This window comes from Anser cygnoides, chromosome 19 (genome assembly GCF_040182565.1).
Source record: "Anser cygnoides isolate HZ-2024a breed goose chromosome 19, Taihu_goose_T2T_genome, whole genome shotgun sequence".
In the NCBI taxonomy this organism is placed as follows: domain Eukaryota; kingdom Metazoa; phylum Chordata; class Aves; order Anseriformes; family Anatidae; genus Anser; species Anser cygnoides.
The window spans coordinates 11,592,621-11,617,280 of record NC_089891.1 but is presented as its reverse complement, the minus strand read 5'-3'; the positions used below and the strand labels follow the sequence as shown (position 1 = coordinate 11,617,280).

The window sequence follows — 24,660 nt, the reverse complement described above, 5'->3', positions numbered from 1 at the left end:
AAGGCAACGAACCCTAAACCAAGGGCACGCGGTAAAAAACCAAGGGCACGCGGCGAACGCGGTGGGCAAAAGGAGCGCCCGCTGCCTCCTGAGGGGAGAGCCGAAGCTCTGGCGGCAGCCGTGGTTTGAAGTCGTGCCGGGGCTTGTGAACGCGGAGCTGCTGCTGCCCGGGCCCTGGGCTCTTTGTGTGCGGGGGGAGGCTCAGCCCCGGTAAATCCCGTTCGTTTTCTGTGTCAGGGAGCCGGCAGCTGGGGATGTTCTCCGGCTGCCAACGCGCGGTGGAAGGTGAGATTTCCGCTGGCGGTGCCGGTTGCGTCTGGGTGACCTGCTGAGATACCTGTCCCCAGCCTGAGCAGGCTTTCAGAGGGGCACGCAGCCCCTGGTAGGAGGCCCCGAGGAAAGCTTTTGGCCTCGTGCACTGGCACACGGAGGCTGCCGGGCTGTGACGTGCTGCAGGAGGCTTCGTGGGGGAGCTGGCCCCAACGATGGTTTCTGGAGCACCTTGGCTCCGGCTCTCCGGACTTCCCTGCGTGCCAGCCCCCTCCTGCGTGCCGTGAAATCCTCCCCTGCCCGAGCACAGGTCGGAGGCAGCTCCAGGTTTGTTTTCCAGCCCTGCATCTCCTCCCTCTGACCCCCACCTTCCCAGTGCCCCTGGCCACAAGGCGAAGGGCTCTGCGGGGTCCTGGCTCTGCAACCGGCGGCACCTGGAGCAGGGGGAACTCGGCCGGGTTCCGGGCTGACCGAGAGCCCGTTTGGCAGCAGGGCCGTCTGTCCTGCAGCGCCCTAACCGCTCGCACCAGGGCTGTGCGCGGAGCCGGGCTCCTTGCTGCGTGTTCCCAAACACCAAAACCCCACTGATCCACGTGGGGTTGAACTGCTTGCAGCCCCGGAGCCCGCAGGTTTTCTGCTGTTGCCAGTCTCTGAAGCAAACCCGGCTGCGCCGGGGTCAGGTGAGGCTGACCCGAATGCCCCGGCGGGTGAGGTGAGACAATGCAGAACTCAGTTAGCTTCCTAGCGAGCTCTCTTGGAGCACGGCCGTGACCTGCTGAAGACGTGAATAATTCAGTCAGGCTGCTGTAGCAGTTCCTTGGGTCACCTCTGGTAAATTCATCACTTGTGTTAGGAATTGCCTGTTCCGGAGCTTAACAGTTTAATTTCCGAGCTGTCTTCCAGAGGCCCCCTCGTCCCTGCGAGCAGGTCAGAGCCACTGCTGCGAGGTCAGGGAGGTGCTGACAAGGACAGCGCGAGCTGGGTGCTTCCTCTGTCCCCTTCCCCAGGCTGTGGCATCGCTGTCCCCATGGGTGGGGGGTGCTGGACCCCGGTGGGTGCTGCTGTGGCCGAGGGCTGGGTGGGTGCTGCCGTGCACCAACCGCCCCGCGCTGTGGGGCCGTCGCCTTCCTGCAGCCCCACGGGGACCTTGAGTCATCCCCGCGTGGCAGAGGTGTGGCCCGCCCAGCGCAGCAGCTGTCCTACAAACATTTATTTGCTTTCCTTCCTTGTATTTGCCGTGCTGGGGAAGGAAAGGGAAAGCTTTGTGGGATCGCTGCGGCGTCCGGAGGGGAAAACGTCGGCCAGGACCTCTACAGGCGGCAGCATCCTGCCGGCAGAAGGTGCTGCCGCGGGCTGTGACTTGTGGCCGTTCCTAGGTCACGTTTGCAGCCCTGAGCTGCTGGAGCTGGTCAAGGGGAGCTGCCTGCGCCCAGCACGGGCCGTGCAGCCCCTCTTGGACGCCAGGACCAGCCCTCGCAGAGGAAGGTGGCCGTGCCGCAGCCCCTGGGGCACCGGGCTGGGAGCGGCCCCACGCCCGGGGGCTGAGTGTTTGGGCAGCAGTGACGTGGCAAAAGCGCTGGAGGGTGGAACAAAAAGAATTGTCTTCCTTTTTTTTTTTTTTAAAGCTAGATTTGTTCCAGATGTGCCCGTGGCGCTCTGCCTTCTGTCTGATAAGGGGCTGAGGTCCCAAAGGCTGTGCTTGGCCCCGTGCCGTTAAACTGCCCCCCGGTGCTGCTGCGCTCCGCGTCTCCGGCTTGTCCTTGCCCGAAAGGTTTAATAACAAGTGTTTTCCTGCCTCTGGTGCGTTTGGTGCCTTTGCAAAGAGCCCCGTGGAGGAGCTGGAGCCTTCCCCAACCGAGCGAAGCCCAGAGGGGCCGTGCTGGATGCCGAAGCCCTGGCGGGGAGCAGCAGGAGCCGCGGGGTTCTGCGCCTCTCCGGTGCCGGGGGGCTGCGGGCACCCGGGGTGCTCTGGTGGGCTGGCTGCGTGGAGGGGAGCAGGATATGGAGCAGCCGCTTTTGAAAGCTCTTTGTACCGTTTTCTCTCTTTTCTGTCTTGTAAAAAGCATTTCTTCAGCCAGTGGTACTGCTGTGGTCACGGGCTGCTTCTCCTGCTGTAAGGAATTTCTGTTAAACGCTGACGCTTCTGTTAAAGTCTCTTTGATGCGGGTCTCTTGCACATAAATGCGGGCTGCTTCTCCGAGCGCTGGGGTAGGGGGGATAGAACTGAACCTGCTCTTTATCTGTGATACGGGATCTCCACAATCTGGCCTGCGGAGTTTCTCTAGAAACTTCCCCTGGAGCCAGAAAACCTCCGGGCACGGTGGGGACCCGCGGTCTCTCCGCGCGGTGCTGTGCCGCTGCTCAGCGCGGGGTCCCCGCGAGCCCCTGGTTCCACGGGTCCGTGATGCTCTCCTAGGTCAGGTTCCCTTGTGGAACCGGGTTACGGCAGTTGCCTGTACTGCTGGTAACGATTCCCTGCTTGTACCTTGGGAGCTTTCACAGCAAGAGAACGCCCGAACGAGCTGAAAACTTGAACTAAAAACTTGCCTGCCGCCGCTGAGCCCGGAGGAGGGCAGGGACGGGGACACCCAGCGTGCCGGGGGGTTTGGGGAGCCACAGCTCAGCCCTGCGGGCACGCCAACAGGTCTGGGTGAGCCGCTGCGCACTCGGAACCACGCTCGAATTGCAGCGAGCTGGGGTGCAGCAGCACTTTCCTTTAATTCTCCTCGGCACGGCCGGCTGCAGCTGGTGGAACAGGCGGTTCCTCCGGCGGAGGGGATGCTCAGCTCCTTTCCCCCTGTAACTCCGCCCGGGCGTGCGAGCGCCGAGCCCTCTCTGCCTCGGTTCCCTCCCTGGAAGTCGCGGATACCAGCGGGTTTGGCACGCGGGAGCCTCCGAGGTGATGTTTCCATGGAGACGAGCCTTTCCTTGGGCATCTGATGTGCAAATTCTGTTTTTTTTCTCTTAAATCTTGATATTCTTAAATGAGACTTTTTTTTTTTTTTTTAAATGTTCCCTGTTAGCTCTGCATTGTCCTGGGGGTGCTGTGCCCCCCTCCAACATCCAGGGGCCGGAGCCTGTGTGACCACTGGCAGTCCTCCTTCCCTGCCGCCTCGCCTGGCTGTTCCTTTTACTGGGTCACGCTTTGATTTCTTCTTCTGTCCCAGGTGAAGCAGAAAATCATAAAGACACGCTCTTTGCGCCGCGCCACGCAGGTCTGCCTTGAATATTCCCTTTCAGTGCCGCTTAAAACAGCATCGGTAATTTACAGGGGTCTGCTGAGGCTGGCTCTCGTTGGTGGAGGCTTAATGAAGTCAGGCTAAGAAGTTGGGCAGGGGAAGCGGCCTGCCGGTCTCTCATCTTCCTCTTTTCATTCCTGTCCGCACTGAGTCCTCGCCTGGAAGGAGACGCTGGTGCGCGGGGACGCCGGATGGAGACCCGGGGTGGTGCTGCCGGGGTGTGCTGTGGCTGCAGGCGCTGCTGCCTGGTGCTTCTTGGAGGGCTCCCCCTCAGGCTCCCCATCGGTGTGAGGACACAGACCTGGGTTTTCCGTGGTGCAAGGCTGTGCTGGCACGAGGCAGCCGGGTTTTGAGCCCACGTGAGCCCGCGCTTCTCCGTGCTCAGCCTCATGAATCTCGGCTAGGGCAGCCCCGTGTGCGCCTGCAGCACCGTTGCGATTGAGTTATGGAGCAAGGAAATTAAAACAAATCCTCTCCCTGTCCGCGGGCTGCTTGCTGCTGGCTGCGAGAAGCCGCTGCCTCTGGTTTTGCTGATGTGTCGCAGGGAAGGGTTTGGGCTCCCTGCAGCCCAGGGGTGCTTTCGATCCACCGCTGCCTCCTCCTCCTCCCCCTCCTCAACCACGATTTGTTTTCCCAGAGCCGGTGGGTTTACGGTGGTGGTGCGTCTCAGCTCTGGGGCATGAAGGCTCTTTGCTGAAACGCCCGGATCGGATTTGGCATGAGGAGCCCGTCCCCGCGCCAGCCGGGGCTCTGCGGGTCCCTGCTCCAGGCTGAGCGGAGCAGAGCGTGGGTGCTGCTGCGCCGTGTGACGGGAAGGCTTTGTGCAGGAACTCGTGTCCTCTGCCGAAAGGGCTTCGCGTCTTATCGATCCGGGGAGGACCCAGGCGGGCTTCCTCTCGAGTGAGAAAGGGGAGATCGAGCTCTTATTTCTGCTTGCGACACCAGCTTGCCCCGTGGTGCCGGTGGGGCTCGGTCCTGCCTCTGGGTGCGTAAAGGCGGAGAGCCTGGACCCGGCGCAGCTGTGACCGCCCCGCGCGGGGCTGTCCTGGAGGCAGAGGTTTGGTGACCATGGGGGGCAGCAGGCTGGGAGGGTCACCTGCACGTCCCTTGCACCAAAAAACCTGTCCCTGCCATCCCCAGGGTGGCTGTAGGTGCCCCGTGCCCTCCCGGCACGTGTGGAACAACCGCACCGGGGCCAGGAGCTGTGGCAAAGCTCAGCACAAATGAAGTCGTCGTAATTGAGTGTGGTTCTGTCACTCGGTCGGCTCGCTGGCAGAAATCCCAGCCCTCTGGGTACGTCGGGAACGTCGTCTGCCGAGGGATGCTGCCGGACCAGGGGGGTTGACGGTGCTGGCTCTGCCGCGGGGCAGGAGCCCCGGGACAGCGGGGTCAGGACGCTCCCTCCCTCACCAAGGTGCGCAGGAATAAATTTCTCCTTCCCCAGCAAGTCAGGCTGCTTGGTGCGACCTGACAGCCTGCTCCTTCAGCTGGCGAGGCTCCGGGGGGGCCCGAAGCTGTGTCATCCTCTGGGGGCTGTGAGCGGCGGAGCTGGTGGGGGCTTTGCCGCTGACTTAGTGGCAGTGGGAGCTGGAGGCTGCGTGGTGCCAGGTCTCTGTTTTCTGTGGGGAAGCGATAGCTTAACGTGAGATGACAATATAATCCCGCAGAGCCTCTCCCCGTTGCTCGTGTTTCCACGTTGGGGTGTGTGGTTGTTTTTTTAGAGGAGGTGGCATTTGAAATACGGAGTTTGACAGCTGTGGTTAAGTTTAACTTGACAGCCTGCTTTCTTCTTACTCACAGCGAGCTGAGAGTTACGCAGTCCCTCAGGGACTGGTGTCTGCAGCAATCGGCATCTCGCTCCTTTAACGACGGTTGGAAGCGAGGAGGTTCGTTACGCACCTCTCCTCTGCGGGCGGACGCGCGTGAGCTGAGCAGGATCTCCTGCGGGCACCGTGGGGTGCAGAGCAGCATCCCTCAGCACCCCTCCCGCTGCCAGCTCCAGGATCGCTCCCCCCACATCAGGTCACGCACCCCCTGTGCACCCCAAGCTTTCCCCGGCTTGCTGCCTGACTTGGGAAGGGCTGAGCATCGCCTCGTCCATCCCTCGGGGCAGGCGGCTGTGGCAGAGGTGCCTGCAGCCCTCCAGCTCTCCCCTTCCTTCTCTTTCCCTCCCCTGCCCTCCCTCCGGATCGAAGCTTTGGCTTTTTGATAGGAACTCGTCTGACGGTGGGACCGATGGGGCTGATCCTGGAGCTGGTCCCGGTGAGCTCCCACAGCCGCAGGGAGAGGCGCCGGGGCCGGGCTGGTGGCTTTTTAATTAGCCCAGCCCAGCGTGTCACACAGCAGAGGAGGGGAAGAGATAAGACGATAAAATGCACCTTCTGTTCCTCGGTGTAAGGCTGCGGAACCGGTGCCTTGCCCAGCTTGCTGTTCTCCGAGCTGGGTGCCGCCCAGGACACCTGGGTGCAGTGAAACCTGCCCTGCTCCGAGCCCCACAAATCCCACGTTCTTCCTCCAGTGGTCTTTTGGGTGCTTCCTTCTCCCTCCCAGCCGCAGCTGAGCAGTAAGCGATGCGCAAGGCTCGCTCTGGCTCTCCGGAGCTCTGGCCGGGTTGCTGTGACCGCAGCAGGCAGTGCCCGGGCGCTGGATGTGCCCCGGTGCTGTGCAGGGGCGGAGGATTTGCAGCGCCCCCTCTGCTGTGGTTGCCTCGATTTTTGGGTAGCGGGGCGGGGGACGCCGGCAGCTGAACTGCAGCGGGCTGAGATCTTCACGGCAAAGCCCCGGCCTGGCCTCATCTAACTTGGAAATGGCTCTTTGGCTCTGCACATTATCCAATATATGTTTTTTTTATTTTGTGAGCTCAAGCTTGCATGTGTTCCTCCTCCCCAGCCTGCTCTGAAGCCCGGAGCTGGGCACAGGGTGGGAGGATTTGCTTCACCCCCAACAGGTAGGGGTCACGGATCTGGTCTTGCAGCTGAGGGTGGGGGGAGAACCAAAAAAACCCAACCAACCACTGAAAAAAAAACAAAACAAAACAGGGTGAGGGAGGTTTTCCTGCCGTCCTTTGGAAGGACAGTTGTGGCTGTGCTAATTCTGCAGAAATTTACCCTCCCGAGCCCGTGTGGTCTGCCAGCTCCTTCAGGCTTGAGCCAAGAGAAACGCTCTTGGTGCAAGCCGATGGGAAAACCTCGCTTCTCCATCCTTCAGCGACTCCTTTGGTCGGGAAGCTGCTGCGAGTGGCCCTGCTGGGTGGCAGAGGCCGGGCAGGCAGCACGCTGGTGAGCGCGGGGATTTCGGCACCCCCCCGGCGGCTGTGGTCCCCAGGCTCTCACCGCTCGCCTTCTGTCTCCTAGGTCATGCTGGCCGCTTCCTACTGGTCCCTCCTGGCCCCGGCTATCGAGATGGCTGAGGAGTCCGGCGCCTTTGGAGCCTTTGCTTTCCTCCCCGTGGCCGTGGGCTTTGTTCTGGGAGCAGCTTTTGTGTACGGGGCCGACCTGCTCATCCCGGTGCTGGTAAGTGCGCGCGGGTCTCTGCCTGCTCTGTGCCCGGTGGAGGTGACCCACCCCATAAAATGTCCTCGTTTTCCTGCAGGGGTGGGATTTGGGGAGCTCGGGGCGTTCCCAGGACCCTTCGGGGTGATGCCGCCCTGGCTGCGGGCGGTGGGGAGGCGCAGGGCATTGGTGCCGGACCCGGTGCTGCTCTGCTGGCTCCTGGGCGCCGATGTCCCTGCTGGTGGCCCCGAGCAGCCAAACCTCGCCTGGGCTCTCTCTGCAAAGTTGCATCTTCTCCGCTTCCTTCGGCTTCTGCCGCGACAGGAGCCAGATACAGCTCGGTTTCTATCAGAGCTTTAATGAAACTGTTTTCTCCCCCAAGACCCCGTGGCTCTGCCTGTGCCGAAGGCAGCTTCAGGCTCTGCGCTGTTTTTTTTCTCTTCACGCTTCTGCTTTTGTTCTTTTCACTGGCAACACTTTGCAAACAGTTCAGGTGTGACCTTCTGTTTCAGCCCCGAGGTTTAATTTGCGGAGCTGCCAGCCCTTTAAGCATCTCAGGATTGAATGAACCATCCCACCGTCTAAGAGTATTATTAAAAAATAAAAGTCAGAAGCTGTTGGACTGCCACGGCTGGGAGCGTAAGGACGGTTTGGTCTGTAGGGATGTTTTCAAAAACTTCCAAAGACCTTCTTAAAAATTTGTGATTTATTTTAGTGGCAGGTGGGATTACGAGCAAGGGGGCTGAGGCGTTTTGTCTGAGGAGCAGCAGGGGCTGGTGACCCCCGTTCCCAGGGGAGCCGCTGTGTTAATTTTCCCTGCTCCCTGCCTTTTTGAGCCTCTCCTAAGCGGCGTAGCCGAACGTGTCCTCAGTTAGGGAGAAAATGGCCTGATATTACCGTGTGTCAGTGCCAGTGTAAATGGATGCATTAAAGCAAAGAACAAATAAATGAAACGCCGCCGGTGTCAGGCTGCTAAAAGCCTGGGCCCCCTCCGCGGGCTGCTGGTGGCTCCCTGGCTCTTCTCAGGGCTCCCAAACCTTTTGCTGGGCTGTGGGGCTCAGCACCTCTCAGCAGCAGCTTTTTGCAGCGGCGCTGCTGTCCCCTGGCCGGGGGGCAGCTGCAGCACCCGGGGACGCTCGCAGCCAAGCCCTGCCTTTTTGTGCCCGCTCCCCGCGGCCCGAGGTCTCCTGCTGGCGCTGGCTTGTCCTCGTTCCGAGGCGCTGGATGGGGCCGTGTGTTTGATCAGCTGCCCGGGGCTGCCGTTTCCCAACAGAATGGACAAACAGTTGCACCACGGAGCCCGCTTCTTCCTGGTGCCTGACGCTGCTCGCTGGCGCGTTTTGAAATTGTGCGGGGTGGGAAAGAGCGCTGGGGAGTGAAATTCTTGGGTTGCAAAGAGCGGGACGGAGCGAACGAGGGGCGGCAGGGGAGGGAAAATGGCCGGGGTGCACGGCGGCAGCTGCAGGGGTGATGGAAACGCGGGGGTCTCGCAGCTGTCCCCAGCGCTGGAGCACAAACACCACCGGGAGAGGAGCTGCTGCCTCCCCTGCTTTGCCTTCTTGGTGCTGCGCAGGGGAGCACGTGGCCCTGCGCTGTTCCCGCAGGACTTTGATAGCTGCTGCGGGTGCTGATGCTGAGCTCCGAGAGGATTTACGCCCTGTGCCTAATGCCTGCGCGTTAGGAACGCTTCCTACATCTGCTCGGAAGCCGGCAGGCGGTGAGGGGGCCGGCCCTGTGCCGGGGCTGGCGTCCCCCAGCTGGGCAGGAGCTGCTCTGAAAGCGTTGGTGCAAATGCAAAGCAGCTGCACGGGTCCTGCCCCAGGTACCTCGTGGCAGGCTGGTGGCGTGTCCTTGGTCAGAGCGGGGGGACCCTGCGCCCCCAGCCCAGCGCGGCAGCGATGGCTCCTGGAGTTGGAGGATTAAGCCGTTGTAGTTCGCTTCCAGCAAGCCTCGCTTCTTTCTACATCAGTTAAAATCTCATGTTTTCGTATTTTTATTTTTCTTCCTCCGCTTAAAATCAGGTGGTGGAGGGATGCTGGTGAGACCCCAGAGCACGCCGGGCGGGCAGGAAGGTGGGGGGGGTCTGTTCTTCATAGGCTGCTCTTGCTCCCCGTGCCTGGCACTCCTCCGTAATTGTTTTGCTATATGGCAACAGGTAGTAAAAGCTTTTAATGAGCCCTTATCTCCCCGGGGCTGCTCCCGGGGCTGGAGCAAGGCTTCGCTCCCCTGCTCCCACAGCAGCAGGGGCAGGAGCCGAGCGGCTCTGCTGGTACCCAAATGTTTGCTCAACGGCAGAGCGGGGCCGGTGGGAGGGTTAAACCTCCAAGACAAAGTGGTTAATGATGCCGAACAGCTGTAGTCATTAAATTCCTTACAAAAGACAGATTTAATCTATTACATCTTTGTCTTTTCGCAGCTTCCCTGCTGGAAGCCTTTAGCGTGTTTGTTCATCCTTTAGCTGAGTTTATAGAGTGTGAGACGTCCTCGGCTCTGCTGGCGGAGGGCAGTTCGCCTGTCCCCTGCCTAAATGCTAAAACTGTCCTCGGCCCCAGGCTAAAAAGAAAAAGGAATCGGGCATTTGGGTGTGCTTGGGGAGCAAGAAATAGGCGTAAGGAGCTTTAAAAGTGGGTGTCTCCTTCCTTTTGCTAACCGTCTCCGTTCTGTTCAGCCAAGCTGCTTTTACCAGCCGTGCTGGATTCGGTGGTTTGGGAGGTGGGGGCAGGTCTGGGTCTGCTGCAGGATGTTGCTGTGGTCTCGGGGAACACCTTAAACCACTAACGAACCACTAACAGACGACCTCTCTGCCTCTTCCCTCCCCTGGCCCTGGTGATGCTGCAGCGTGGTTCTCCTTCCTGAGCTGGTTTTCAGTGATATGGCTAAATTTTGGTATTTCCAGGAGGATTCTGGATGGAGAAGGGCAGCCGGTGGGGGGCTGCAAGCGAGAAGCTACTGCCTCTACTCAAAAAGCTCTGGGCCTGAGGGTCTCCGGTGCTAATAATCAAAGCCTTTGAAGGAGAACCTGCTTGAAAACAGCACTGTTTGCACAGCACCCGGCACAATAGGTCCCTGATGGCTGAGTGGCTGCCTTCGGTCTGCAGCAGTGCGTGAGAAGGCTGGAATTAAGAAGTATTATTCTCATCCTTCAAAGCTGTCTCGCAGCTCTGCTGACTGTGTTGTGTTGTGAGGTTTTATTGTGCTTCCACCACGGGTTTCTTGCTCAGGCCTCCCTTTTCCCCGAGGAATACGACGAGAGTCCGGAGGGCTGCATCCAGCCCTGCCTTTGATTTTTCGCACAGTCCCCGGCTGCTTTTGCCCCGTAATTCTCGCCTGCTTGCGTTTTGCCTTCGTCTTCGGGCTGCTGGTCCTGTGCAGCCTCTCGCAGCAGGTCTCTGGCAGCTGCTGCGGGCAGGTTGAGTTCCCAGTGGTGCTCCCGTGCCCGGGTAGATGGGGTTTGGGTGGGATGCTGGGGGTCTGGGTGCAGCACAGCGCCTGCGCTAACGCTGTGGCTCGCAGGAACTCCCTAATTTGTGCCTCGTCTGGATCGCTGCCCTTTAAACGCTCCTTGGAGCGAGCAGGGGTTCGAAGACTTGATGCTGGCGGAATAGGGAAGGCGGCATGGGCAGGGGAGAGGAGCGAGCTGGCCCCAGCAGGAGATAAATCCCACAGGGATGAAACCCTCGTGGGCTGCACGTCAGCTTGCCGTAGCGGTGCGCACCCGTTCCCATTAACCGCGTTATTCCTTGTGCGCACCCGTTCCCATTAACCACGTTATTCCTTCCGTCCCAGTCTGCCTGACGTCCTCTCTGCTTTGGGATCGTTGCGCTAAATAGGATAACGAGCCTTAATTGCCTTCATCTCCTCGACGTCAAGGCTTTGTCGGGCTTGGAAACGTCTGCCCAGGTTTGGGACCAGGCTGCGGGTGGGCTCCTGCCCCGTGGGGGAGTCTGGGCAGCTCAGGGGGGTCCGGGCAGGTGCTGCGGGACGGCCAGGAGCTAACGGGAGACCCAAGCAGGGGCCGGTGGGCAGCTGCTCGGACCCGTCTGGAAGCCTTCTGCTGCCTCCTGGGCAAAGGATGATTGGAGAAAGGGGGTCCGGAGAGCCAGGGCTGTAAATCTGTCCTGGAAATGCCGTCTCGGTCGAATTTTTTTTTTATTTCCTTGTCAGCTAGATGCAGGGTTTGTTTCTCCTGGCTGCGGAGCAAATCGATAAAGCCGCACGTGATGGGGTGAGGGGGGGACACACACCGCTCCTTGGATTTAAAACAAATAGCATCTCCCGAGCTTTTTCAGAGCCTTTCTCCTGGGCTGGCAGGTGCTCCGCGGAGGGGACCCGCGTGGCTGGGTCGTGCCCAGCGCCCGGTGTTTTGTACCTGGGCTGGGGCTTTCCAGGCTCTCGTTTGTGGCTGCGTTCGTGGTTTTAACAGCGGTGAGGGCTGAGCAGCCTGATGTGGAGGAGGTGACGGGGGTGCGTGGTCGCAGGAGGGGCCGGATCCTGCTCACCCTCTTGAAACGTGGCTGTGCTGTGCTCCTGCCCCCTCATCCCTGTGTTTACTGAAGGCCATGGCGGGGTCCGGGTGTGCCGCCGGCCTCCTGGGCGGACACAGCAAAGTGGAGAGACGTTCACAGGCTTTTTTTTTTGGAGCGCGGTCCGGGGTCGGGCACTTTGCACAGGGAAATTTTAAGCTATTTTTGGCGAGCGCTCTTGGGAAGGACTCGAGAGCTCAGATATCCACGGGACGTTCTCCCGTGTAATAGCGGCGGTGCCTGCGCTTTGGCTCAGGACGTGCCCGGAGGGTGGACGCGCCGCTCCCAGTCTGCGCGAGCCACGTAGCCGGGGGGGGGGCGGCTGGGAATCGGGGGGCGGTGGCGAGCTGCGGGGGGGGAAAGGCAAAGACCTCTGTGCGTGCTCGAGGCGTGGACGCACGTTACTTAAAATTGCCCCGTTTTGGGCTCCGAGTCAGCTGGATCGGACTGTGGGAAGCATCTTTCCTGGGCCAGTAGGTACACGTGCGGCACGTACACGGAAAAGAAGCAGCTGTGGGGACGGGGGGGGTCCATCGGTGGGTGCTGGGGACCCCCGAACCCAGCGGCTGCTTCCTTCTGCCAGCTTTTAGTGCAGCTCTCCCCTCCGATTTACCCAGGCCGAATTTAACGGGTTAATTGTCTCAGGAGGCGGTGAAAATGTGCCGGGGCTTGCTGCCGGTGCTAATTTACAATCAGGATAAAAGTTCCTCTTATGCAATTTGATTTCTCTGAGACATGCCCAGCGCAAGTTCCCGTTCTTAATGCGCCTTTTCCTGTTCATTTGCGACTCCTAGAAAGCTAATTAGCTGCACATCCTCATTGCTGGAGTAGGTAGAGGCATTTCCTTTTGAATATTAACCAAAGGACGTGCTCGTCTGTGTATATGCGTTTTCTGGCTTATTAAATTTTGGGGCATGGGACTGAAGTGCTGTGACTGTCCTGTGGCCACTGCTTTATGGTACCGGTGTCAGAGGGCGCCGCTGCAGCTCCTGGGCCTGGGCGGTTTGCAGTTCAGCCAAAACCTTTGTGCGGAAAGCGGGGTTAGGGGGCTGCCGACGGAGCCTTCCAGGCTCTAAAAGGTGGTGGGGGTGCTGGAGAAATTCCACGCTCCTTTCCTTGCTGTGGCGAGGCTGTCCCTCTGCACCCTGCCTGCCATCAGACTGCGTCTGGAAGGCTCAGGGAGGGCGCCTGGAACCCTCCGTGCCCCTTTCTGGGGACCGTGGTGGAGGGAAGCATCGTCTCCATCACCTGCGGGACTTGTTCCTGTAACCTTCATGTGCTTGATTCGAGCACCTGAAGGAGGCCCCGTTCATCTGCGGGCACGGTGAGCGCCACGGGCTGTTCCTCGAGCTTCAAATCTTGCCTTTGAATGTGCTCCCGGCAGAACCCAAATTAATGCCTCTGCTGTGAAATGCAAACCTGCCATTAAAACGACAGAGAAGAGGAGAAGAAGGTTACAATCGGCTGGGTGGCGAACTGTCAGGGAGAGGAAGGCAGCTTTCACGCAGCTCGCGGAAAATATATATGCATCCGTCTATAAATGCAGCACCGTGTCAGCTTGCTATCAGAGCAAACTGTGACTCACCCGGGTTTGCTTGACGTGCTGCCTGCTTCGGAGACGAGCTGCGAAGAGTCAGTTCGGTGCCTCTTCTGCCTGTGCCTCCCCCGAGAGGCCACCAGGGCGATGCCTGCGGGTGCCGGCGTGCCGCTGCCTTGCGACGTGCTCCTGCTTTGAGCCGGCAGCACGGAGATGCTGCGGAGGGGATTTCTCTTCCCTTTGTGCAGCCGGATTGAGAAACGCGCCTTCGCGCCGTCCCGCTGCACGGCCCCAGCCTGGCAGGGAGCAGCTCTTTAAACGGCTCGGTTTGACCCCGCGTGCTTGGCTTCGGGGCCGCATCCGGCTCAGGTGGGGGCCTGGCAGCCGCGGGATGAGAGAGGTGCAGCCACGCAACCACCTCCTGGCTTCCACCGTGCGGGGGTGGCTGCTGTCTGCGTCCTGCTGCCCGGAGCTCGGCGCTGTAAAACAGGCGTCCACGGCTAATCTGGTGGCGCATCGTGCCTTGTTAATAGCCTGACGGCTCCACGGGAAAGGGGCATGCCGCTGGAGAACCTGGGGGGGGGAAAAATGGCTTGGTTATTTCCGTTCAGCCAGCGCGAGGCTCCTATCGTGGTGCTCTGGGCGCACGGATGCCTCTCCTCTCCTCTCCAGGCTGGGAGCGTGGGGCTGCAGAGGGCTGTGAGGCTGCTGGGGCCGTGCGCCCTGTGCCTTGGGATGTTACGGTTGGGGTGGGGAAATCTGCGTGATGCTTGCCTGTCTCCTCTCATGCTCTAATTATCAACAAGACGGTGACGTGATGTTAATCTGGTGTCCTCGGGCCTCACAGCTAACGCAAACTGAAGAACTGGCAGCAGGAGTCCGCTCCTGGTTTGCCGGCTCACGAAGGCATCTTGCTGCTGGTTTACGTTCTGCGTGCTTTTCTTTATGGCCTGTCACGGCTTTATAGGTGAGGTAAATACTGCACGTATAAATAAATGATATTTAACGAGCGTTTAGATTGCAGGGAACGAGATGCAGCCAGGAGGGGAGCAGCGCTGCAGGGATTTACAGCCCGGTGTGGCCGCCGATGGAGCGCCCTGCTGGAAGCGTGCTGACTTCTGCTGCAGTGGCGCCTTCTGCTCGGCTCGGTGAGACCCTGCACAAGGACTGCAGCCTGTGCCACCCCTCCTGGAAGCTGCCCCTGACCTTTGGTGCGAGCATAGGAGGTGGCTCAGCCTCGAAAAGCGGTGCAGCGTGGCACCCACGTGTGCCGGATCGTCCCCGCGGGACCGCGCGTGCCGGGGATGGCGAAGGAGCGACCGGCGGCTGGCAGGGCCCGGGGTGATGAACAGCTTCCAGGTTCAGAGCGTCCTCGTGGTTTTGGCTGCTGCTCTGGGCTACTTTTGTCTGTCCTTGCCCGGAATTGGGTTTAGAAAAACAAGCCTGGCTCACGTGGTCGTGCTGTGCCCGTGTTTGTTTCCCTCCTCAAAATGCAGAGCTGACATTTCTCTTTTTCGGTCAGTCCAAGGATGGGTGAGGTGGCCCCAGGAGTGGTTCCTGCAGGTTTTGGCAGAATAAGTAGAGGAGGGAAGATGGGGATGGTGTCCCCTCTCCTGCTAGTGTGGATGCTGCCCCGATTTATCAGCAGGGAGCACAAAGAGGGGAGAGACGCTGGGCACCAGCCCCGCTGTGTTAGCTCCGCGCTGGCAGCAGCGCCTGCGCGCCTTGGAGGGGAGAGGGCTGGCTTCAGAGCTTGATTTCTGGGCTGAAAGTTGTCTTGGTTGGAATCCAGCGCCTGAATGCCTTACCCTTGAGTGCGAAGGACGAGTGCTGCTCGGCGGCAGGTTTTAGGGGAAGCAGTGAGTTCCCCGGCTCAGAACGCAGCTGTGCCCCACGGGACCAGCCCTGGGGCTCAGCGCTGGGCCAGACCCTTCCTGAGCTCCGGAGGAAGGGAAATTGGTTAGCTTCTCGGTGGTGGTAATTAGCAAGTGCCTTGTCCCTCATTACGCCTCTCTTCTGTAATGAATTAACAAATTAATTGGACTAGCTGAAGGGAATGAAGGGCCTCTCCTGTGGGTTTATTGCGCTGCGCTTCAGGAAGGTGTCGGGCTCCCCCGGCGCTGCCCGGCCTCCCGCAGGCACTCGGGGTGGTTAGCAGCGAAGCCCAGGAGACACGCTACGCTGGTAATTGTTTGATGCACTGCGCGAGACCCGCGGAAAGAAAAACAGAGCAGAAAGCCTGGCCTTGGAAATGAGCCTGCCGCGGGCTCGGTCCCTGGAGGCTGCGCCGGTGCTGCTGGGCTCGGGCGCGATGGTGCGGGGAGAAGGGGGCGCGTCGGAGGGGTGACACTTCCCCATCCCTGTACCGGGGATTTCTGCTGGTAATTGAGAGCCTTAAGGAAATGGGGTTTGAACGGGGCGTAGCTGAGCAGTGCTGCACAGCATCTCGCTGTCGGAGGGGCGATCGATAGCGAGCCGAGCCGCTCTCCCTCCCCGTTTCTCACGGGCTCCGCCGACCACATCTGATGCGCGCCCAGCTTTGGCACGCTGTGGACGTGTCGCCGCTCGGTCCCTGAAGGATCCCAAGTCCTTCGCTCTTCGCCTGTGGGTTTCTGTCTGTGGGCAGAACTGTCCTGCAGGGCTCGGCTGATGGCTGGCACCCTGCAGTTCGTGGCGGTCCAGGGGGAGCGGGGCTGGTGGCCGCTGCCTTCCCCCCTCCGGGGGCTCCTGGCCTCGCAGGCGCAGCAGCAGCAGCAGCAGCAGCGGCCTCTCCCCCTCTTTGTTCGCCTTTCCCCCCATTAATTCAATCTGCGCTGTTAGCAAATCATTCCTGAGAAGTATATTGTGTAAAAAATGAGCTGTTAATTGAAGTTTTGTTTGCTTTTTCTCTTACTGTTGCAAAAAGCCTTGCATAATAAGGGCTGTAAAAATCCGTGTTGCCACGTTACGGATATCCGAGGTGGGGAGGGGGCAGGGAGGGAGAAGAGATGCGAAGCTGCTCTCCATTAGACTTTAATAAGCATGTGGAGAAAAAGCTCTTGTTAATCCCCTCGGAGGCTTAAAGGTTTATTGCTAACAATTAAAATCTCATATTGTAGCGCTGACTCGGTGCCACGGACCTCTTCGCTGCGTCCTGCCGGGCGCGTCTGCGTGGTGCTGGTGGGCAGAGCTGTCCCCGGGGAAATTCCTGCTCCCAGGGGAATTTCCTGCTCCCGAGGGAAATTCCTGCTCCCTTCCTGCTCCCGAGGGGACATCCCTTCTCCCGAGGGAGATTCCTGCTCGGGCTGGCTGCGAGGCTGCCTCTGCCCGGCGAGGTTCCTCCCAGCAAGCGACTGGAAACGTGGGCTCGTCCCAACTGGTTTTGGTGGGCAGTGCTCACCCTGGTTGGAGCCGAAGGAGTTTAAGAACAGCCTGTTGTATTTTTATTTTTATTTTTTTTTGTTCCGAGCGTCTGTTTGGGAGGAGAGAGAGGGGGATGCCATCCCCTACCCCAGCTCTCCCCTCCACTGTCCTGGGGCAGGAGGTGAGCACACAGCATCCGAAGCTTGCGTGCTCGCGCAGCCGGTCCTCTGCTAGGCGAATTTACTGGTGGGGGTTCAAGGTTTCTCTGAGCTCCTCGGTGGACGGGAGATCGGTGACCTGGGACCTTTCCTTTCCCGCCACGGAGGTGGGCCTTGGTTGTTTAGCAAGCTATTTTCTGCTAGATTGCAGGGGAAAAGGCAAAAATATTTGTGCGCCTCCGTTTTTGGAACGGCGAAGGTTACCCAAACCGCCTCCCTTCGGCCGTGCCCAACATCGCCGTTACAAAACGAGAAGTTTTGTAACGAACCTCCGGGGTTTCCTCGGCGGCTTGGGAATCGCGTGCGCGGCCCCGTTCCCCGGCACGGGCTGCAGCCCTCGCCCCGAGCCCAGCGCCGTCGGGGCCGGCCCCGCTCCCGGGCCGGGTGCCAGCAACATTCCTGCTTCCTCCCCCGAAGCCTGGAGCGCCGGACGCGCCGACGGGGAAAATATCTGTACGCTTGGCTTTAATACGAACGTTGCTTTGGCCAAGGAGATTGGTTTTACTGATTTTTACTGCTGGCAGCCCACCTGGCTGCGGTGCTGCGGGGCCACCCTGCGGGATGCGCCGGCCGCTGCCACAGGAGGAGGAGGAGGATGGATTCTGGCGGCGCACCAGCGGAGGCCGGTGATTGAAGCTGCTGTTTGCAACTGAGAAGAATTACGGGTTATCAAAGCGGCTGATAATTAGCGGCGAATAAAATGTACTTGCAGTGATATTCCGTCAGTTACAGACAAACCGATACCCGGCTGCCTTGCTCCCAGTTATTAGGGGAAAGTTTGGGTGTCGCGCTGCTGCCGGCTGCTCTGTAAGAGCAGCGCCTTCCAGCTCGGTGTTACCGGCTCACGAGGCGCTGCCGGAGCAAACCCGATGTGAAAACGCTGATTATTTTTTTTTTTTTTCTTTTTGTGTGTGTGTGTGTGCGCCTGTGGACAAACCTCTCCTTTCCAATTCCCGCAGCAGCGCTGCCATAGCTACGGGCTGGCTGCGGCAGGCGCGGCTGCTGGGCCGTGGGAGGACGCGGTGCCGGAGGAGCCAGATGGAAGATGCTCTGCGTGGGAAGAGGGAGCCCCGGGCCTCCCCCCGCGCCGGCTGCTGCGGCTCCGGGAAGTGTTTTGGTGAGCCCGGCACAAGGCAGCGGGGATGGGGTCGGAGCTGCTCCCGCAGCCCAGCTCCCAAATTGGCCCCGGGGAGCGCTGCGGGGTCGGCGTGCTGTGGGGTCAGGCCCTCGGGGCATGGCCCAGCTCTTTTATTCGAGGCTGAAAGCCTGGATCTGCTTGGGCTCGGCCCCGAACAGAACAAGCTGGTGGTGCTGGGTTTCCCGGGGGCTCCAACTTTAACCGAGGAGCGCGGCGCGAGGCCTGGGAGAAGCCGTTCCCTCCCAGCCCTGGTGGCGAGGCGAGGAAGGCGATCCCCGCTGGGATGGGAGCTGCCTGTTGGGAGTGGGGCTTTGGGCTGCGTTCGTAGACCCCAAGCTCTTCTCGTGCCTGCCAGGAGCACGCGAGCACGTGCCCTGTCGTCCACGCATTATTTTTTTCCTTGCGTTTATCTTCTCTAGAGCAGCTCACGTTCTCTTTAAACTGTATTTGGCATCTCTTCGAGACTTACAGGGACGGTTCTGATTCCTGCCCCTGACTGCATGTGCTCTGGTTTAGGTTTTACGAGGCTTTGTTGAACTCTGGGGGGAAGTGGAAGGAATCTCGCCACACCTGACTGCTTTGCAGCGCTGACCAGGCTCTCATTAGCAAGCCCGAGAAGAATTGGCTAAGAAATGCCTTCCTGTCCGTCCCGCCGTTATCGCAGGTCCCTCGGTAGCAGTCTCCGAATTAAAATGCGAAGCGAGACGTACCTGAAGTGCTCGGTGCCCCCTTAATCTCGTGTAAGGAAATAAATTTGCCTCGAAGATGTCTTCATTGCGCGGGGCTTTGTGGATGTGGGGTTACTGGGGGGGTTTCTTTCACGCCCTGGCCCTCGTTAAACTCCTTCCTCCGACGTGCCCTGGAGGGGGGTGCCGGGCAGGGCAGCGGGCTTGGGGACGGGGCTGAAGGCTGCGGAAAGCCCAGGCTGTGGGGAAGTGAGGCTGTGATGCAGGGCTCAGGGGCTTGGCCACTGTGCCCGGGGGCTGCTCCCTGTCCCTAGCGGAGCTGGGGCCTGCGGTGGGGCCACGCGTTGGGGTAGCACCCGCTGCTCCAGGACTGCCTCTTGAGAAACTGCAGCGAGACCCCGGAGGTAACAAAACGCCATAAAATGCACGGGGTGGAGGCTTCAGAGCTGCTGAGCTGCAGCCCTTGCTCCAGGGGCGGTGGTGGTGGTGGGGAAAAATTCAGTGTCTTAGCGAGCAGCAGGTAATTTTAGGCGTAATGCAGGGCTTTTGTGGCAGAGAAAGGCAGTGTTGACTCGCTTTAAGCACTGTTACCCCGCAGCAGGGGGCAGCTGGTGAGGACGGCCTCGCTCTGCTCTTGCTCCTGCTCCTGGAGGCCCCGCTTGCTGCACGGGGGCACGGTGCGTTTCCCTGCCTGCTGCAGCAAGCTGCCCCTGCTTTGCTGTCCACGGGTACCCCCCGGCTTGTTCGGGCCCCGCTCCCGCAGCCAAAAGTGGCTCGGGGGATGCCGTCTGTAACGCAAAGGGTTCGGGTGCTGCTGCTGCAAGCACCGGGGAGGAGATCCCGCGGGGTGTGGGGTGAACCCGCTGCCACCCCGAGCAGCTGGGCTGCGCTCCCCAGGGCTGCCAGGCGACGAGGGCGAGCTGTTTGCTTATGTCCCGAAGCTGCGCGTCAGCTGCTGCCAATGATAAATACGATTGCACCCACTTCAGGGTTGAGAAAGGCTTTTTTTTCTTTTTTTTTTTTTTTTCTCTCTCTCGTGGCAGGGAGTATTTAAGGCTGCGCTCGGGTTGTCGGTTTCAGTGTTTTGAGTGGCGGATTGCCAGCGGTCCCTGGCTTTGGGAAGGAGCTGCGGCTCCAGGCCTCCTCGTGTCCCCGCCGATAGCTCCCCTCGCCCCGTCCCCTTGTGCCGGGTCAACGCTGGCTGCGATAACTCTGCCTCCCTCGAGGAGGGGCTCGTCTGGGTTGGTTTTGGGATGCTGTGCCCGACAGGCTCCGAGGCTGTGCTGGAGACCTCGGAGCAGTCTGACTGCATTTTGGGGACATTCCTGGAGGCAGGCAGGCTCCTGGCAGCACCAAATCCCAGCCCCAGGCACGCCCCCAGCTGCAGGCAGCGCCCGTCCCCGGTTAGCGGTGACTTGAGGTCCCTGCGGAGCGGCGCGGGGGCGCGTCGTGCTTTGCGAGGAGCCCTGGCTCCGCGTTTGTCCTGGCACGACGCTGAGACGGGGATCGATAGAGCCAGGTGGCCGTCGGCTTATTTATTTTTTAATGCATTTTTAAGCGAGCAGGGCTCTGCAGAGTGTAGGCGGTGAGCAGGACTGCCGCAGGTGCTGCGCCCCATGGTGGCACAACCCCTGGGACACCTCGGGGTGACTTCGGGAGCGGTGTGACCGGCCGATGTCCCGTCGGATGGGCATCGGTGGGTGCCAAGGGAGGGCTGGGGGCGCAGCCACCCCTGGCAATTCACCCCGTGTTAGCTTTCAGTGGGCTGCGAGCGGGTGCTGCAGGCACAGGACGGGGGGATTCTGCGCCCCGCCAGCTGAGCTCCCCTGGAAGTTCCCTCTCTGATAACTGAGCGCTTTCTAAGGGAGCCGTTGTCCTTTCTACCTGACCCTATTTCACGTTTCTCACTATGCATCCTTTAATCTGCCTGAGAGAAGGTGGAGACGTGTGGCTCTGCTGCTGCACAGCCTTTGTACCGCTCCTGGCGCTGTGCAGGAGCAGCAAAGCTAAGCGAGGTGCAGGCAGGATGCGACCGCCCCGTGTCCGTCGGGGCTGCAGATGTGCCAGCTCTCCCTGTCTCTCCTGGCTCCCCGCCCTGCTTTGTTCTTCTCCTTTTATCGCTTTCTGGCCTCCGCTCTGTTACCACTTTCTCTCTTTTAATAAGCGTGAAATGAGAGCCTCCGGGCACCATCGCGGCGTGGCTTATTGCTGCCTCTTATTTCCCTCTCCGTGTTAGCTCCTGGACGAGTTCGCAACGCTATTTATTCACGAAATAAGGTGGTACAATTCATTCCGTTTCCTTTTCCCCCTCGAAACGCTTTCTGCTATTAGCTGGTGGGCTGTGGTCTTTGTCTCCTCGGGCTTGAAGGAGCCTGCTGCAGGTCCGCCAGGATGCTTGCTGGGCGAAAAGCCAGGACAAGAGTGACTTGGAAGCGCCGTGTCTCCGACCTTCCCCGAGCCGTGCGCCTCGGCAGCACCTTCACGTTGGGCGCTCAGCGACCCGCACCCAGCCGGAGCATCGGGGCTTGTCGTCCCGAGTTCTTTATTCATTTATTTTCGCTCGTCGGGTGGGGAAGAGCAGCTTATTTCTGAAAGGTGTCACCCGCTTGTCATTCCTCCTTCGGTTTAAATTCAGCTCAGCCAGCAGCTCGTGCAGGAGGCCGGCTTGGCAGCGAGGGGAATCCGAGGAGGGCCTGACCCCGCCGAGGGGCTCCTCTCCGCACTGCCGCGTCCCTGGGGAAGGACGTGGCCGATAGGGCTGGGCTTTTCTTGCTTCATCTAAAAGCCAGCAGATGCTTCATCCTTTTTGTTTTATCCCTTTGCCCTGCGGAAGGCAGAACACGAAAAAGGAGAGAAGCCGGTCCCATACAGCAGGGGTCGGGAGGACGGTTTGCACGTCCTTGGCACGGGGCACTTTGGGAAGAGCCTGCCTCCAGGAGGATGAGTCCTGCGCTCAGGTCTCCAGCCAGGGTGGCTTTTTGGCCCTGTGGGCCAGGAGCTGGAGGCCTGGGCTGGCTTCCCCCAGGTCGCTGCTGCTGACGCCACCTCTGGGCCTCGCTCTGCTCCGGCCTGAGCACCTACGTGCAGCCCCGCAGGAGCGCCGGCCCGGCCCTAGCAGAGATAGATGCGCACACGCCTGTTTCTTGTCTTTCAGAGAGTTGCTTGCCCAAATATCTCAGTTTTACAGCTGGCTGCTTTGCTCCTACTTTGAAGTGCGTCCCTTTTTAGCGCTGCTGACCATATAAGTAGAGATACGTGCTCAGTTTTGATCAAAGCGGGGTGCAGGGGTAGGGCTGCGGAATGGTGAGGGCAGCGGCCGCTTTGTTCTCCAAAACTCCGCCTCGCGAGGGGGCCCTGCACCCACCGACTGCTCCCCCAGGGGAAAACACCTTCTGATTTAACCCAGGGGGGTCAAAGCCCCCTGTCTGTGCGGGTGGCAGCAAATATTCCTGGTACACTGGTAGGGTCCGGGCTGGGGTGGTGAGTGCCATGGTGGAGCAGGATGAGGCACCGTTTGGATTTGCGGTTCGCGAGGCACGGCGCCGCCTCCTGCTGCCTCCTGCCTTGCGGGACCTCGAGCACCTCCTCGGCTGGGCGGCATGTGCAAAGGGTGGAAATGGATGCCCCGATTGATTTATTGGGTATTTAACACGGCACAGCTCGCCGAGAGCAGGGCGGAGGCAGCGTGGGAGGAGAGGGCAGGGCCGTGAAAGCTCGCCTTGTGCCGGGTGGTGCGCCATCGATAAGGGCAGCTCCGGGGTGTTTGACCAGAGGAGGAGGAAATCAGTTCCCCGGTGACTGCTGTGTCACCCGGGGTGCTAACAGGAGAGGGGCATGTCTCCGTACAAATTAATTCAGGATTGCTCTGGCTTTTCGATAGCAAAAGCATGTTGTGCCTACTTAGACAAGTGCTGCGTGGGGTGGGGTTTTCTTTGCTGTCTGCAAGGATGCTTTTTTTTTTAAAAAAAAAAGAGCTATTTTATTTATTTATTTTTTTAAAAAGGGCTATGGAAACCTAACGACCTTCCTGCTGTAGCTCTGCAAACAGAAAGGAGCACGGTGGGGACTCCCTTGTCCCAGAATAGTTTTCCTCCAAGCTCTCCAGGTCTTCCTGTCCAAGTCTCTCGTTGCATCAGGCTTTCTGAAATAATCAGCCCCCGTGGTTATTTCAGTTAATACTAATTAGTGGCGTGAACTAATTAATGTGGGTTGACTTTCCTCTTCTCTTCCTAATGCGTTTTTAACCCACTGACACATTCCAATTAAGGGACTCATGCAGGGACCGGACTGAAATGACTCAGAGCAATCACAGTTGGAATAAATCGCGTGCCTCGCTGAAGGTCACTAATATTTTTCCAAATTGATGGAGTTGTGTGTTTGTGCCCGCCAACGGGGAGGTGACTTAACCTTACAACAGAAATCCAAAATGTCTTCAGGTTTGCCTCCGTGGAAGCACATTCCTGGGGACCACGTTGGTGACCGCGTGGTGTGCCGAGAGCGCGGCACGGAGCTGGGGGCGGCTTTTCTGCAGGGCTGCAAACTTTGGGGCAAGTGGTCTCGACCTCAGGAGGAGCCCGCTTGTTTCCAGCTGTAGCTGTGTGATGGTAACAGAGGGCACTCTGCATGCTGCCAGCCTGCTTGGGCTCGTACGAGAGATTTCTTATCCCCTTCGCTGGGTTATTGTCGCGCACAGAGTGCTGCAGGCTCTGGCCGTGCCCCTCTGTGCCGACAAGACCCAGGGGAGAGGCCTTTGGGCTGGGGGAAGCCACGAATCTGGTGGCGACAAAGCATGCAAAGCTGCCGTCACGGTGCTTGTAGCATCTTTAATAAGATGCCTGTCCTTGTTTCTCCTCAGGTTGGTGTGGTGTTGGTATTTCCTGGTATTTCCTCAGGAGCACAAGGAGACCAAGCTGCAGGGGTGCCAGCAGCAGGACGTGCCCATGAGCTTTCATTCTTGGTCCCTTCCCGTCTGAGCCTAAGTTGGGTCGTGATGCTGAAATCCCCATCTTTTTTCTCGGTGACAAACCATCCAGGTTTTGCTGGATAAAGCCCGTGTTTCTGTATTTCAGCTCCTCCAGCTGCTGAGACGAGCTGTGCAGTTCCTCCCCGGGCAGTCTCTCCCTTCTGCCGGCGGGTTCAGCCTCGAGCACCTCGTGCAGGTGCTGGGTTAAAGGAGGTGAAAGCACCCTGATTAAACTGCAGGAGAGAGCAGGCAGCAGATCCGTCATGAGTATTAATAGTGCTGGTCAGACGATATTATGCAAATGATGGGAGAATAGACAGTTTAGTTATTCATCTTTAACCTTTATTTTTGTTTAACGTGACCTTACCCGACGAGTCTCCCGTTACTGCCGCTGGCTGTTCGGGGCACGTCCGTTTGTTCTGTTGCCAGCAGCCCAGCAGCTAAGCCCATGTTCCTGGCCAGTGGCACCGGGCACAATCCAGATATCCATCCTGTGCATGCTGCTGGTGCTGGTGGAAACGCCCCAGCCCTGCCAGGGGTCGGGAGCTTTGGGCTGCATTTGGGTTGAGCAGCCTGGGGGCACCCAGCACCGCAGATCTTCCCGCTGCGTGTCCCAGCGCCCTGGGGAGGGCAGAGCTGGTGTCTTGCAGGTTTCCTTTGGCCGATGTAGTTGGAGGCTCTGGCACGTCCTTGAGTCGCAGCAGGTTCTCGTGAGCCGTGTCCAGGCTGGCAGGACTCGCTCGTGGGATGCCTCTCGCTGCAGGTTGCTGCCCAGTTCCCTGCAGACGTTACGCGTAGCTGGGCAGTGTTGGTTTTGGCCATTCCGCTCCGTTTTCTTGGGATTACGAATGGCACAGGAACATATTCCAAACGAGACTGAAGTTCATAGGCGCCTCTGGCCAGGTTCCGCTGAAATAACACCGTGGTTGTGCACATAACATCTGCTCGTGGTGCTCCCTGAGGATGGGGCTGGGAGAAGGCTGCGGGGAAGATGCGGGGAAAGCCTGAATTTGTCTCTTGCATTGCAGGGTTTCAGCGGACCCCCCCACGCGGCATTTGCCTTGAGCTACGACCCACGAGCGGCGAAAGAGAAATACGAGCACGACCCTGCCTCTCGCCCGGACTACGAGAGCGAGTTGTCCATCCGGATAGGTAGAGCTGGGCACCATCCAGGCAAGCATCCTGTCATATACCAACCGCAGAGTGTGCGGGGGAAAATACCCCGTTAAGCTGGCACCTAGACTGTAACGTAT

The 24,660-nt window shown here is 59.6% G+C and overlaps 2 protein-coding genes across 5 annotated transcripts in view; one reads left to right on the top strand and one right to left on the bottom strand.

Annotated features, from left to right (window-relative positions):
- The window catches only part of SLC39A11 (solute carrier family 39 member 11), a 151,862-nt gene that overhangs the window by 2,491 nt on the left and 124,711 nt on the right, over positions 1–24,660 (top strand). For 2 of the 4 annotated variants that reach the window (XM_066980129.1, XM_066980127.1), the window contains exons 4-5: positions 6,863–7,021; positions 24,436–24,580. In XM_066980129.1, coding sequence (XP_066836230.1) covers positions 6,863–7,021; positions 24,436–24,580 — 304 coding nt within the window. Of the gene's footprint in view, positions 1–5,309; positions 5,396–6,862; positions 7,022–24,435; positions 24,581–24,660 lie in introns of those variants that run through there. The other 2 variants (XM_048064472.2, XM_066980128.1) reach the window with 2 other exon arrangements.
- Positions 1–24,660, bottom strand: part of RPL38 (ribosomal protein L38) — a 226,944-nt gene that overhangs the window by 156,672 nt on the left and 45,612 nt on the right. The window lies entirely within an intron of this gene.